This window comes from Gallus gallus, chromosome 30 (assembly GCF_016699485.2).
Source record: "Gallus gallus isolate bGalGal1 chromosome 30, bGalGal1.mat.broiler.GRCg7b, whole genome shotgun sequence".
Classification (NCBI taxonomy): domain Eukaryota; kingdom Metazoa; phylum Chordata; class Aves; order Galliformes; family Phasianidae; genus Gallus; species Gallus gallus.
In genome coordinates this window covers 536,471-550,941 of record NC_052561.1, presented here as the reverse complement: position 1 = coordinate 550,941, position 14,471 = coordinate 536,471, and the positions used below count along the sequence as shown (strand labels likewise).

General features: G+C 56.5%; 4 protein-coding genes across 5 annotated transcripts; 2 read left to right on the top strand and 2 right to left on the bottom strand.

The window, feature by feature from the left end:
• PIN1 (peptidylprolyl cis/trans isomerase, NIMA-interacting 1) lies at positions 1-3,122 on the bottom strand. Its single transcript, XM_015302701.4, has 4 exons — positions 3,050-3,122; positions 2,035-2,238; positions 1,408-1,518; positions 1-674 (listed from the first exon to the last, which is right to left on the bottom strand). Exons 1-4 carry the CDS (start codon positions 3,105-3,107, stop codon positions 565-567), a joined length of 483 nt encoding a protein of 160 aa, XP_015158187.3. The 5' UTR covers positions 3,108-3,122; the 3' UTR covers positions 1-564.
• A 292-nt stretch (positions 3,123-3,414) lies between these two features.
• Positions 3,415-5,485, bottom strand: UBL5 (ubiquitin like 5). The gene is made up of 5 exons (XM_015302702.4): positions 5,416-5,485; positions 4,881-4,941; positions 4,678-4,761; positions 4,326-4,363; positions 3,415-3,739 (listed from the first exon to the last, which is right to left on the bottom strand). The coding sequence occupies exons 2-5, from the start codon at positions 4,934-4,936 to the stop codon at positions 3,696-3,698; spliced, it is 222 nt and encodes a 73-aa protein (XP_015158188.1). The 5' UTR covers positions 4,937-4,941; positions 5,416-5,485; the 3' UTR covers positions 3,415-3,695.
• A 32-nt stretch (positions 5,486-5,517) lies between these two features.
• Positions 5,518-7,647, top strand: FBXL12 (F-box and leucine rich repeat protein 12). Of its 2 annotated transcripts, XR_001471543.4 has the most exons (4): positions 5,518-5,636; positions 5,881-5,953; positions 6,266-7,226; positions 7,331-7,647. XR_001471543.4 is itself a non-coding variant. In XM_015302700.4 (3 exons), exons 1-3 carry the CDS (start codon positions 5,545-5,547, stop codon positions 7,040-7,042), a joined length of 942 nt encoding a protein of 313 aa, XP_015158186.2. In that variant the 5' UTR covers positions 5,518-5,544; the 3' UTR covers positions 7,043-7,647. The 2 variants fall into 2 exon arrangements, 1 of the variants encoding a protein (XP_015158186.2); XM_015302700.4 differs by having other exon boundaries at positions 6,266-7,647.
• A 1,696-nt stretch (positions 7,648-9,343) lies between these two features.
• Positions 9,344-13,331, top strand: LOC396477 (hepatic lectin). The gene is made up of 6 exons (NM_205484.2): positions 9,344-9,502; positions 10,203-10,307; positions 10,760-10,834; positions 11,322-11,473; positions 12,249-12,361; positions 13,092-13,331. The coding sequence occupies exons 1-6, from the start codon at positions 9,460-9,462 to the stop codon at positions 13,225-13,227; spliced, it is 624 nt and encodes a 207-aa protein (NP_990815.1). The 5' UTR covers positions 9,344-9,459; the 3' UTR covers positions 13,228-13,331.
• Positions 13,332-14,471: the final 1,140 nt, after the last annotated feature.

Here is a 14,471-nt window from a genome sequence, read left to right as displayed (position 1 = left end):
CGCTTTATTCCGGTCCAAATGCGTCTGAACAAACATGCAGAGGGGTGGGGGGGTTGGGGGGGGTCGGGGGGGGGTTTGCTCTGTCGTAGCACCGCAGTTCACAGCTCAGCTTCGCCGCCGTCAGCGCTGCAATAAATACTCTGCATCTGTACCAGCGGTGGGGGGTGGGAGGGGATGGAAGGGGGGCAGGGGGGGTCCTCCAGCACGGACCCCTCCTCGGCTTCAGGAGCTGCGACGACGGGATGGGAGAGGCGGAAGAAGCGGCGTCGTTTTTTTCCAACGTTCCGGAAGTTTCTGCCGTCCCATTCTTCGTTCACCCAAACCAGCACCCCACCGTCAGGTGCCGTGAAAGGTACTGACATATGAAATGAGCTTCTTTTCTGCTTTTTCTTATTTTTTTTTTCATTCTTTTCTTTTCAACTGGAGGTGAAGTCCCTATAGGAGAGCGTGGGGTCGGAGTGGGTCGCATCCTTCCTTCCTTCCTTTCTTCCTTCCTTCCTTCTTCCTCCCTTCCTTCCTTCTCTCCTTCCTTCTTCCTCCCCCCGGCCCTTGCACTGCAGCCCTTCACTCCGTGCGCAGGATGATGTGGATCCCTGACTCTGTGAACACCGGCCCGCTCATCTCGCCCGCCCTCAGCGCAAACGAAGCGTCTTCGAAGGGTTTCTGCATCTGACCTGGGGGGGGGAGAAAAGCGAGGAGGACGCTCAGGGATGCATAGAAAAGGCCCGGAGGTCCTCCAGAGGGTACAGACCCCAAGCAGAGAGCAAAACAGTGTAATTAATGACTCGTTTCTGGTGATAGGGGGAGAGAATCGGGGCTGGAACAGGGAGGAGATGCACTCCGTGGAGGGGAGAGCTCTGCTTTGAGGCACAAAATGGGGTTGGGGGGTGGAGAAGAGCCTCTCTCAGAGCTCGGAGTTGTTGAATTTCAGCAGGTTCAGCAACCTGAACTCGTATTGGGATTAACACATGGAAGGAATGCAGTTCTGCAGAGAGAGGGGAATAAACAGAGCACGGAGGGGATATTTTTTGGCTTGGGTTCCGGTAGCAGAAGGTAAAGCCCCTCAGGGCAACCAATCCCAATGCCTCATTGCCTTCCCAGTAAAGAATTACATCCCATGACCTGATCTCAGCTCTCATCTTCGCCCCTCTTCCAGTTTAAAACCATTTCCCCTTGTCCTGTCGCTATCTGTCCTTATAGAAGTCCCCTACCAGGTCCTGGAAGACTGCAGGGGGGACCTCACAGTGACCTTCCAGGACCTGAGAGGGGCTTATGGGAAAGCCCACAGCTACAGGGGGAGGGTGGGAGGAGTTGGGGTTGTGGGGATGGGGAGGAAAGGGGAAAAGAAGGGGAAAGGGGGGAAAAGGACCCATTGCCCTCCTGAAACGTGAAGGGAACGGCGCTCACCACGTCCAAAGGCGCCCAGATCTCCCCCAGCCTTCGCTGAGCTGCAGTCACTGAACTGCGAAGCGAGAGATTCAAAGTCCTCTTCTCCTGATTTGATCTTCTGGATGTAGCCTGGGGGGAGAGGGGGAAGTGATGGGATGGAATGGGATGGGATGGGATGGGGGGGGGAGAGGAGAGGGGGAAAGTGTTGAAATGAGAAGGGGGGAAAGAGGAAGAACAAGGGAGAAAGGGGGGGGGGGGGAAGAGGAGGAGGAAAGAGAGGGGAAAGAAGAGGAGGAAGATGGGGGGGTGGATTGTTGGAATGAAAAGAGGAGAGGGGAGGAAGAGGGGGAGGAAAAAGGGGGGAAGAGGGGGATAAGTGTTGGAATGAGAGGGGGAGAGGGGCGGAAGATGGGGGGAAGGGAAGGAAAAGGAAAAAGGGAAGGAAAAAAGAAAGAGGGAAGGGAAGGGGAGAAAGGGAAAAGAGGCGAGGGGAAAGGGGGGAGGGAAGGGAAAAAGCATGAAAGGGGAAGGGGAAAAGACACCCCCAGAACATCTGTGGGTGACGTGATGCCCCATTGGGACCCCACCCCCCTTCCAGGACCCGCAGAGGTCCCCCAGGCCATCCGGTTTGGGGCATTGACTTGCCGTTGATGAGCTCCAGGGCTTCGTCTTTGGTCCTCGTGATCTTCTCCTGCCTCCAGGAGGACGGGCGCCGTGATTGGTTGTGCTTCACCAGCAGGTGGGAGCAACGCACTTTGCTGGGCTCCCCGGGGCCGTTGCGCCCGGCTCCGCCGCTCGGCCTCTCCCATTGGCTGGCGTTGGTGATGTGGTTGAAGTAATAGACACGGCCTGGAAGTGATGGGAAGGGGAAGGGGTGGGGTAAGCTGAGGGGAATTCGGGGATTTATGCACCTTTCAGGGCCTGAAGGGGCTTCCAAGATAACTTTGGGGGGATGATATGGAAGGGTAGGTGGTGATAGGATGAGGGGAATGGCTTTAAACCGGGGGAGGGGGGGCAACTTGGGGATTTATACACCTGCCAGGACCTGTAGGGGGCACGCAGGATGTCTCAAGGGGACATTATAGAAGGGTGGGGAGCAACAGGATGTGGGGAATGGCTTTCAATTGAGACGGGGGGGGGGCAACTTGGGCATTTAAACATCTCCCAGGACCCAAAGGGGCTTTCGAGACAACTTTGGGGGGTGCTATGGAAAGGAAGGCGGCGATAGGATGAGGGGAATGGCTTTAAACTGAGGGGGGGGGGGGGGACAACTCCCCTCAAACCCGGTACCCCCCCCAAGGTCCGGTACCCCCCTTCAGATCCGGTATCCCCCCCCTTCAAGGCCCGGTCGCCCCTCAGGGCCCGGTACCCCCCACCTTAGGGCCAGTTATCCTCCCCCCCAGACCCGATACGCACCCCCCCAAAGCCTGGTACCCCCCTCAGACCCGGTACCCCCCCCTTAAGGCCCGGTACCCCCTCTCAGGCCCGGTACCCCCCCAAGGCCCAGCCCAGGCCCTGCAGCCCTCACATAAACGACCCCCCCCACTCCCCCCTCAGGCCCAACCCGCCCCACCGACCCCTCACAGCCCCCCCCCACGGTCTCCTTCAGCCCTCGGCCGCCCCTCCGCTGCTCCCCGGGACGCGGTGGCGCCGCCCGTACCGGAGCTGCGGCTCATGCGCTTCTCCCATCCCGCGGGCAGCTTCTCCTCCTCCGCCATCTTCCCCTCGGCTGCGCACCGCCCCAACCCGGCCCTGCCCTGATTGGTCAGCAGTGCGGAGCGGACCTTCCCCCTTTCTACTACCATTGGTCCGATCCGTACCATCTCCCCGCCCCCTCGCCGGGCTATTGGTTGGAGGCGCCGTCCTTCCGGGCACTGAGTACTGACAGCACCCCGACACGTGACCAAGGACCGGACGGTGGCTGCGGAGGGACAAAAGAGGTCGGGGCGCACCCGTTCTTCCCCGGTAGCCCCCGGTGTACCGATTACAGCCTCTGCCAGAACCCGGTGCCACGCGGAACGGAGCCAGAGAACGAAGGGCGACGTTTATTAGAAACCAGACAAAAAAGAAAGCCACTCTTGGGCGGTTTACAACACTTTTAAAGCCTCATCAAGGCTGGAACATTGCCACGCCTGGGGGGGGCAGGAGGGTCCCATGGGGGGTAAGGAGGGTTCCATGGAGGGCGACGAGAGCCCTATGGGGGTCAGGTGGGCCCTATTGGGGGAAGGAGGGTCCCATGGGGGGGAGGGAGGGGGTCTTCCCTCCCTTGGTGGCACTGGGAGGGGACGGGATGGGGGCTGGGGCAGTTATTGGTAGTAGAGCTCCAGATTCATGCCATCGTGGATCTCATCTGTGGGTCGGAGTTAAGGAAGAGGAGATTGAATCCGACGTTCATCCTAAAAGTCCCCCTGGTGCAACTTGAGGCCACTTCCCCCCCCCCATCCCGTCACCAGTGAGAGATTATGGGGTATTTGGGGGGGGTCTGGGGGTATTCGGGGGTGTTGGGGGGCCTATGGGGCACATGGAGGGGGTCTGGGCATATTTGAGGGGAGGTTATGGGGTATTTGGGGGGGGTTATGGAGTATTTGAGGGGGTGTTGGGGGGGTATCTGGGGGTATTTGGGAGGCTGTGGGGTACATGGAGGGGGTTGGGGGGGTATTTGAGGGGGTGTTGGGGGATATGTGGGGGGCTATGGGGTATCTAAGGGGTGTTATGGGGTATTTAAGGGGGGTATGGGGAATTTGGGGGACGGTTATGGGGTATTCAAGGGGGGTGTTGTGAGGGTCTGGGGGTGTTTGGGGGAGTCTGAGGTATTCGAGGAGAGGATTACGGGGTATGTGGGGGGGGTTATGGGCTGTGGGATTGTCCTTCCAGCCCTTTCTGAAGATGTGGGGCCAACGTCGACCCCCCACCCCACATTTAAAGGGAAAGGATACAGTCCCCAAGTGTGACGTGGTCCTTGAAGATGGTGTACCTGGGGGGAGGGGGGGGGGGGGGGGGGTCAGAAAATCATAAAAAACCCCAAAACTGGGGAAGGATCCCCGAAAACCTGAATGTGTCATTGGGGTGGAGGGGAACCAGGAAGGTCCCACTCTACGGCACCCAAAGGGACGCGGTCCCTTTAACACCATTTCTGTTTCTAAGGTTGACCTGCCAGGACCCTCCCATCCCAACCACTCCCCCACTGACCTGCCAGGACCTTCCCAACCCAAATGCTCCCTGGTTGACCTGTAAGGACCCTCCCATCCCAACCACCTCCACTTTTAACCTGCCAGGACCCAAACCCACCATTTCTTCAGCACGATTTTATCCCATCGGGTCCCGGTCTGCGCCGCAATCAATTTCTTGAGGTCACGGATGGAATCCTCTGTACTGGTGGGCCCAGTCAAGGAAAACACCAACTGGGAACCCCCCCCTCAACCCCCCCCCTCACCAAAACTGCCCTCCCCCCCCCCCCCCCATCCTCCCAGTTTGCTCCCAGTTTGGGATACTTGCATTTCACCCGCACTTTTTTGCCCAGACGGTCGTTGCAAACGACTTCAATCATCGTTACTGTGGGGGGGGGGGGGGGTGGAAATAAAAGGGGGTTACTGGGGGGGGGTGCTGGGAATGGGGACTGAGCGGGGGGTATTTCTTAGTGGGGGTGCCGGGAATGGGGACTGGGGGGGGGGGGGGGTCACTGGGGGGGTATTACTTAGAGAGGGCGCTGGGGGGTCACTGGGGGGGGGTATTAGTGGGGATACTGGGAATGGGGAGGGGGGGGGTCACCAGAGGGGAGAGGGTTTACTTAGTGGGGGTGCTGGGGGGGTCACTGGGGGGTATTAGTGGGGGTGCTGGGAAGGGGGGGGGCACCGGGGGGCTATTACTAAGTGGGGGTGCTGGGAATGGGGACTGGGGGGGGTCATTGGGGGGGGGGTTATTGGGAATGGGGACTGGGACTGTGGGGGGGGGGGAGGGAGGGAAGAGGGTTATGGAAGGTTGGGGAGTTACACCAAGAGGCCCCGCGCGCCCCCCCCCAGCGCCCACCGATGCCGCCGCTCCTCCACCTCCGTCACTCCGCCGCCACACCGGAACCGGAAGTGCCCGCGGGCCGGATGCGGAAGTTGCTTCAGCTCCTCCCCTCCCTGCAAGCGCCGGAAGTGGGAGCGGCCAAAGATGGCGGCTGCGGAGTTGGCGGCGCTGCCGGAGTTGGTGGTGCTGCGGATCCTGGAGCTGCTGCCTCTGCGGGATCGGCTGCGGGCGGCCAGGTGGGGCCCAGGCCGGCACCGGGCGCCTTTCTCGGGGCCCTGCGGAGCTCCTGCCGGTTTATCCCGTTCTCGGCCTCCTCCCTCCGCTTCTTCCTGCGTCCAGGCCTTACCTCCCCCCCCCGCGCCGCACACACACCCCGGGCCCCGTTCTCACTCTTCCCGGTTTCCCGGTGCCCGGGGCATCATCGCCTCTTCCCCCTTTTTCTCTCTGCCCCCCACTGACCCCTCATTGTTTCCCCCCCAGCGTCTGCCGCCGTTGGAAGCGGATCGCAGAGAACGGGGCGCTGTGGACTGAGGTGGATCTGACCCCACACAAGGTTGGTTGTCCCCATGCTCTGGACCAGAGAGCTGCCTCCATCCCTCTCTTCTCTTTAATATGAACGTTCTCCTTCTTTTCCTCCTTCCTTTCCCTTTTCCTCCACTCTCCCCTCCCTTTCCTTTTCCCTTTTCCTTTTCTGCCCTCACTTCCTTTTTCTTTTCCTTTTTCCTCCCTCCTCCCCTCCCTTTCCCTTTTCCTCTGCTCTCTCCATCCTTTTCCCTCTCCTTCCCCCCCTTCTCCTTTCCTTCCTCCTTCCCCTCCCCCCTCCCTCCCTTCCCTTCCTCCCCCCTTATTTCCTTTCTCCCCCCAGCTCAGCTGCAGGACACTCTGGCACGCACTTCGGCACTGTCTCCGCCCCAACCTCCTCACACTGCGTCTCCGTGGCACTCTGCGTACCACCAGCAGACACCGCCTGCTATCCCCAGCTCTGCTCTCTGCCCTGACCACGCGCTGCCCCCACCTCCAACACCTCTCCCTGACCGAAGCCGACCTCCATACCATACCTTACAACAGCCTTCCCCCATCCCTCACCACTCTGGAGCTGTGCTGCTGTGAGATCCCCTCGCTGTGGTTCTTTGGATCCGATGCCCCGCGCCTGCAGCACCTCGAGCTCCACAACGTCCCCGCTTTCTCCGACCGCCACCTCCTGAACGTCTCCTCCCACAGCCACCTGAGGACACTGAGCCTTTTGGGGACGTACCGTGTGACGGACGTGGGGATGGAGAGGGCAGCCCCACACCTGGAGGGGTTGGAACACCTGGAGCTGCAGCACTGCGTCCTGACGGACTCAGCCCTTCACTTCATCGCCCGTCACATGAAACGACTTCGTGTCCTGGAGATCACCTCCATTCCCCACCTGACAGATTTGGGGTTGGCTTCCTTAGCAGCTCTGGAGCACCTGGAGGTGCTGCACCTGGATCTGTACAACAAATTCTCCCTCCGTGCTGTCACTGCGTTGTGCCGAGCGCTGCCCCGGCTGCGGAGCCTCACGTTGGATGGGGTTCACTCTGAGGATGAAACCATGGGTGAAATTCGGGTGGTTGTGCCCCGCTGCAGCTTCACACCCCCTCCCCGACCCCAGGCTTAAATCCAGGCCAGAACTGCAGCACGAGGCCTTCACTTCATCCCTTCCTGAGGTGCTGCTTTATGGGGGAAGGCCTTTTCCACCTCTTTTTGGAGGAGATTTGGAGGAGGACCGCAGCAGTCATGAGCTGCACCGCAGGGTTGGTCACCAACTGGGATTGCTCTTATAGCACGGATTAGGAAAGATGGTGAGCACCCAATTTGGGCTCTTGAGCGAGCAGGGGGAGGGCGGGTGGAACTGATGGTGTCTTTGGGACCAAAATGAAACCTTTCTCTGCTCATCTTCCTCCAGCTGAGCTCCGGACCTCCAGTTAATGCCTGACTGGGATTGCATCATTGAACAACAAGTGGAAGAGCTGGGGCGATCTGCCCTGCTTGGTGTTGTCACGGTCCAGCTGTTGCATCACCTCTTCCTTCCCTTCACCTTTTGGTGTCAGAAGGGATATTTTTGGTCCGAAATGTTCAGTCCCCAATGCAGGTGTTGCTCCTCGGAGCGGCTGCGTTGCGTTGTCGCGGTGTCGTTATCGCAGCTGTAGTGTTGTGAGGTTGTCTGGAGGACCCAAACCTATCAGATATTGTATGCGTTAAATAAAAAATGCACCTACTTAACACCTGCAAAGCTTTAATTGAGCTCAGCAAAACGAAGCCCGGCTGCGGAGCGTGCTTGGATATGAACACCACTGCCAGGACCCAGAAAACCCCACAGGGAAACCCATGGGTTTGTGTTTCCCCCCCCCTCTGCCCCACATATAGCTGTGGGTTGTGCAATGAGACACGACGACTCAGACAGACCTGGAGGGCAGCGACCCCTGTGATGAAATCCCATCACCCCACGGCGGCCCGGCCTCGTTCTGTGTCTCTGTTCCTATGTACAAACAGTCTGAGCACAACTCTGGGGTAAATAAACAGTGGGAAATGCCCCAAATCTTCTTGGAAAGGTTCCCAAGGCTGCCAGCTTCATAACTGCTGTGTGCTTACACACAGAGGTTGATGATGGAGTAATTAAGTGTAATTAAGCTCTCGGTCCTGGCACTGTCTGGGCTCAGAGAGTGGAGATAAAGCAGCAAAAGGGAAATTAAATGGGCCCAAATTGGGTTTCCAGCCTTGAGTGGGGAAATGGAGCTATAAGGTGAAAGTGGGAGTAATGAAGCAGAGGAGTCCTCTGAAGTCATCCATGGAGTTGAGTGGTATGTTTATATTCATTCATTGATTCTATGATCATTTTGTTCCATTGATGCCAATCTGCCCCCATTTTCCAATGCAGATTTCCTAAGTATGAAACTGTGTGGCACAGCAGGTTGCAAAATGGGCTTCCAACCTCGAGTAGGGAGTGGAGATATGGGGCTGAATGTGGAGATAACGGAGTGGAAGGCTCCTCCAAAGTCATCCATGGATTCATTTGTGCTCATTCACTCATCGATTCCATGATCCATCCATCCCATCCGTGACTGCATATCGCCCCACCTCATCCTCACGCACCCACTGAAGCATCTGAGCTGATTCTGGGGGTTCTTCTGCACCTCAGGAGCTTTTAGGGGGCCATTCTGGGGTCTTCACATTTCCAACCTTGAAGGTTTTCCAGTCCCCATTTACTCCATTCTTAATGTGTAACAACAGCTTCAGTTGGTTCTTCCCCCCAACCCAACCTGGAGTTGTGTGCATATTGTCGAATCAAAGCCCAAACGCAGCCTGAAAGTCACACAGAAAAACCCCTGAAACCTAAAAACGCTGAAAATTGCCCCCAAAAAAGGGACTCGGGGAGTCCTGAAGTCGTCGGTGGACGCTTTGTTATCAGACAGCATCTCCAATCCCCCAAAGCAGCCCCCATTTCCCACTGGTGCCTCCATCTCCTTCTCCTGCAGGGAACGGCTTTGAAGATTCGTGGTTTGCCCATGAATAATAACAAGAAGAAGAAGAAGAAGAGGAAAAGGAAGAAGAAGAAGAAGAAGAGGAAAAGGAAGAAGAAAAAGAAGAGGAAAAAGAAGAAGAGGAAAAAGAAGAAGAAAAAGAAGAAGAAAGAGAAGAGGGAAAAGAAGAAGAAAAAGAGGAGGAAGAAAAAAAGAAACAAGAAGAAGAGAAGAGGAAAAGGAAGAGGAAAAAAGAAGAAAAGAGGAAAAAGAAGAAGAGGAAACAGAAGAGGAAGAAGAAGAGGAAAAGGAAGAGGAAGGCATTGGACTGAAACAGGAAAGCACAAAACTCCACCCCCACCTCCCAGAGGAGCAGAAGCGACCGCGATCCAAAGTGCTGTTTTTGGGACTGAGAGCCAAAAGGGGGCGGCCCCAAAACACGCATCGCGGCGACCTTCGGACCCAGCTGTGGCCGTTGTGCTGTGCTGGAGGATCCTGTGATCCCAAAACCCCGTTCTGCTCCCCGGGACCCCAAAACCTCCCTTCTGCTCCTTGGGATCCCAAAGCCGCGGCGATGGACGAGGAGAGGCTCAGCGACAATGTGAGGCTCTATAAAGGTACGGCGCCGGGGGACACAGTGAGGAGGAGAGGGGCAGGGAAGCCTGGTGGTCTCATCCTGACCCTAAAAGTCTGACCCTGACCCCAAAACCCTGACCCTAAAAGTCTCATCCTAACCCCAAAATCCTGACCTTAAAAGTCATCCTGACCCCAAAACCCTGACCCTAAAATGTGAATCCTGACCCTAAAAGTCTAATCTTAACCCTGAAAGTCTCATTCTGACCCTAAAAGTCTCATCCTAACCCCAAAATCCTGACTCTAAAAGTCTCATCCTGACCCTGAAATGTGAACCCTGACCCCAAAACGCTCATCCTGACCCAAAAACACTCATCCTGACCCCAAATTCAGACCCAAAAACACTCATTCTGACCCCAAAATGCTCATCCTGACCCTGAAATGTGAACCCTGACCCCAAAACTCTCATCCCGACCCAAAAAACGCTCATCCTGACCCTAAAATGTGAACCTTGACCCCAAAACGTTCCTCCTGACCCCCAACCCCCCCCCCCACCCTCAAACCCAAACCCTCAATTTTGGGGTATTTGCGGGGGCGGCGCCGTCACAACCACATCCCTCTCCATCCCATCAGCAAACCAGGAACCCCCCCCGCCCCATCTCCATTAAGGACCCCAGGTTAATTAATTATTAATTATTAATTAATTAATATTTCCTTCCCTCCCCCCCAATTTGTGCTCCAAAGGAGGCTCCATCCGGCAGGGGCTGCGATCCTTCGCTGCTGTTTACGTCCTCCTGGCGCTCTCCTTCCTCCTCCTCACCCTGCTGAGCTCCGTCTCATTAGCCAGAAGTAATTCGTTAACGAGGGGAGGGGGCTGGGGGGGCTGAGGGGGGGGGGCATAAAGTGTGGGGCAGAGAATGGAGACCTCAATGGGAGACCCTAAAGGAGGCCCCAATAAAGTGTAGGGCACAGAATGGAGACCCCAATGGAGATCATTGTAGGGTGAAGTATGGGGCAGAGGATGGAGACCCCAATGGAGACCCCAGTGGTGTGGGGCAGAGAGTGAAGACCCCAATAAAGTGAGAGGCAGAGGATGGAGACCCCAGTGGGGATCTCTATAGGGCAAACTGGGGGGCACAGAATGGAGACCCCAATGGAGATCATTGTAGGGTGAAGTATGGGGCAGAGGACGGAGACCCCAATGGGGATCCCTATAGGGCACAGTGTGTGTTGTGAGGATGGGTTCCGGACACCCCAATAGGGCGCCCCCCCTCAGCCCAATGCCCCCCATTCCCCCCCAGTTGCTGCTCTCTCCTCCAAGCTCAGCACTCTGCAGTCGGAGCCGAAGCACAACTTCTCCAGCCGGGATTCCCTCCGTGAGCACCGACCCCAAAACCCCCCCACTTCCCCCCCCCACTTCCCCCCCCACTTCCTCCCCCTCCCCCCCCACTTCCCCTCCTTCCTTCCCATCCCCTTCCCCCCTTCTCCCCCCCACTTCCCCCCTCCCCTTTCCCATTTCCCCCCCACACTTCCCCCCATTCACTTCCCCCCACTTCCTCCCCCCTCCCCCCTTTTCCCCACCTCTCCCCCCCTTCCCCATCACTTCCCCCCCATCCTTTTCTCCCCCCATCCCTCCCCACTCATCACTTCCCCCCCCTCCCTCCCCCCATCTTCCCCCCCATCCTTCCCTCTCCATCCTTTCCCCCCCCATCACCCCCCCATCCTTCCCCCCCATCCTTTTCTCCCCCCACAACCCTTCCTCCCCCCATCACCCCCATCTTTTTCTTCCCCCCTTCCCCCCCCATCACCCCCCCATCTCCCCCCCCATCCTATTCTCTCCCCCCCCCATTGCTCCCCCCGCAGTGTTTCCCTGCGGAGCGCAGTCCCGGCAGTGGGAATACTTTGAAGGGCGCTGCTATTACTTCTCGCTGAGCAGAATGAGTTGGCACAAAGCGAAGGCGGAGTGCGAGGAGATGCACTCCCACCTCATCATCATCGACAGCTATGCCAAGCAGGTACAGAAACACCCCCGAACACCCCCAAAACACCCCAAAACACCCGAAAACCACCCCCAAATACCCCAAAACACCCAAAACACCTCACAACACCCCAAAAACACCCCAAAAATACCCCAAAACACCCAAAAACACCCCCAAACCACCCGCAAATACCCCCCAAAACACCCCAAACACCCCCAAAATACCCCAAAACACCCCCAAATACCCCAAAGCACCTCCTGACACCTCCAAAATACCCCCCAAAAAAACCCCAAAACCTCAAAACACCCCCATAACACCCCCAAAATACCCCAAAACACCCCCCAAAAACCCCAAATCTGACCCCCACAGGGGTCTGGGTCATAAAAAAGCATTGGAACCCCATAGAGACCCCATAGAGACCCATGGGGACCCATAGAGACCTGTAGGAACCCCATAGAAAAGCACTGGGACCTGCAGAGACCCACAGGGACCCATCGGGGGCCACAGAAAGGTGCCCCCCTCCCCACTTCAGTGCCCCCCTCACCCACCTTTGTGCCCCCCACCCATCTCAGCTCCCCCCTGCCCATCAGTGCCCCCCTCCCCACCTTTCTGCCCCCCACCCATCTCAATGCCCCCCTCCTCATCTCAGTCCCCCCCTCCCCATCTCAGTGCCCCCCTGCTCATCTTTGTGCCCCCCACCCACCTCAGTGCCCCCTACCCCATCTCAGTGCTCCCCCTCCCCACCTCAGCTCCGCCTCCCCCACCTCATTTCCCCCCTGCCCATCACCCCCCTCCCTCCCCCCCCCCCCAGAACTTCGTTATGTTCCGGACGAGGAACGAACGTTTCTGGATCGGTTTAACGGATGAGAACCAGGAGGGCGAATGGCAGTGGGTGGACGGCACCGATACCCGCAGCTCCTTCACGTGAGCGCCGGGGGGCAGAGCGGGGCGGGGGGGGGGTGGGGGCAGAGTTGGGGTTGGGGTGGGAAACCATGGAAGGTCACTTTATGGGGCCGTATGGAGATAGGGGAGGCCATATAGAGCCATATAGGACCATATGAGGCCATATAAGCCATGCGAGGCCATATAGAGCCATATAGGACCATATGAGGCCATATAGAGCCATGCGAGGCCATATAGAGCCGTATGGGACCATATGAGGCCATATAGAGCCATGTGAGTCCATATAGAACCATATAGAGCCATATGAGGCCATATAGAGCCATATGAGGCCATATTGAGCCATATAGAGCCATATAACGCCATATGAGGCCACATGGAGATATATGAGGCCATATTAAGCCATACAGAGCCACATAGAGCCATACTAGGCCATATGAGGCCATATAGAGATAGGTGAGGCCATATAAGGCCATATGGAGATAGGTAAGACCATATAGAGCCATATGAAGCCATATAGGGCCATATGAGGACACCTTAATTCCCCCCAAACCCAACCAGCAATAACCAACCCCATTCCCCTCACCCCACTCCCCATTTCTCTGCCCGTATCAGTCTGTGGGGCCGCACAAAACCCCATCTCGCTGCCCATATCAACCCATGGGGCCATACAAAACCTCATTTCCCCACCTCTCGGCCCATATCAGTCTATGGGGCCATATGGGGCCACACAAAACCCCATTTCCTCACGCAGCTTCTGGAAGGAGGGCGAACCCAACAACAGGGGCTTCAATGAGGACTGCGCCCACGTGTGGACCTCGGGGCAGTGGAACGACGTCTACTGCACCTACGAGTGCTACTACGTGTGTGAGAAACCCCTCCCCAAGTGAGGAACCCCAAAAAGATCCTTTTTTTTGCCTTAATTTATACTCTCCAGCCCATGGCCTGCGGGTTCCTGCTCACAGAGGGTGAATAAAGGAGGGCTGGTGCTCCAGAGCTGCTCTCGTGTGGTTCTTTTCCCCTTCCTTCTTCCCTTCCTTATTTCCTTCCTTCTTCCCTTCTTTATTTCCTTCCTCCTTCCCTTCATTCCTTCCTTCTTCCCTTCTTCCCTTCTTCATTTCCTTCCTTCTTCCCTTCTTTATTTCCTTCCTTCTTCCCTTCTGTAGTTTGTTCCTCCATCCCTTCTTTATTTCTTCCTTCTCTTCTTTCCTTCCTCCTTCCCTTCTTTATTTCCTCCATTCTTCCCTTCTTTATTTCCTCCCTTCTTCCCTTCTTTATTTCCTTCCTCCTTCCCTTCTTTAATTCCTTCTTTCTTCGCTCATTTCCTCCCTCCTTTCCTTCTTTAGATCCTCCCTTCTTCCTTTCTTTATTTCCTTCCTTCTTCCCTTTTTTATTTCCTTCCTTCTTCCCTTCCCTTTCCCTTCCTGCTTCCCTTCCTATTTGTTCCTTCTTTCCTTCCTTCCTCCTACCCTTCCTTTTACCTTCCCTTCTTCCCTTCCATTTCTCCTTCCTTTTTTCCTTCCTTCTCCCCTTTCCTTTTTTTCCCTTCCTTCTTCCTTTCTTCCTTCTTCCCTTCCTTTTCCCTCCCTACTTCCCTCCCTTCCTTTTCTTGTTCCCTCCCTTTTCCCCTTCCTTTTTCCTTTCCTTCTTCCCTTTTCTCCTTCCCTCTCTCCTTCCTTTCTCTTCCTCCTTCCTTTTCTCTTCCTCTTTCTCCTTCCTTTTCCTTCATCCTTTCTTCCTTCTTCCCTTCCCCTGTTTCTTCTTCCCTTTCTTTCCTCCCTCTTTTTCCCCTTCTTTTCCCCTTCCTTTTTTCCTCGTTTTTCTCCTTTTCCCCTTTCTTTTCCCTTCCTTTTTCCCTTTCCCCCTTCCTTTTCTTCCCTCCCTTTTCCCATCTTTCTTTCCCATTTTCCCCTTTTTCCCTTCATTTTTTTCATCTTTCCCTTTTTTTCCTCTTTTTTCCCTATTTCCCATTTTCCCCTTTCTCCCCCCCCCCTTTTTTCCCTCCCCCCCCCCCCCCCCAATTTGGATTCCACACCTCAAACACCGCCCCGCACCCCATAGCACCCCCCCCCCCCCACCCCACCCCGCACCGCAGTCCCTATCGGCGACCCCCGACTATCGCGACAGAGCCTTA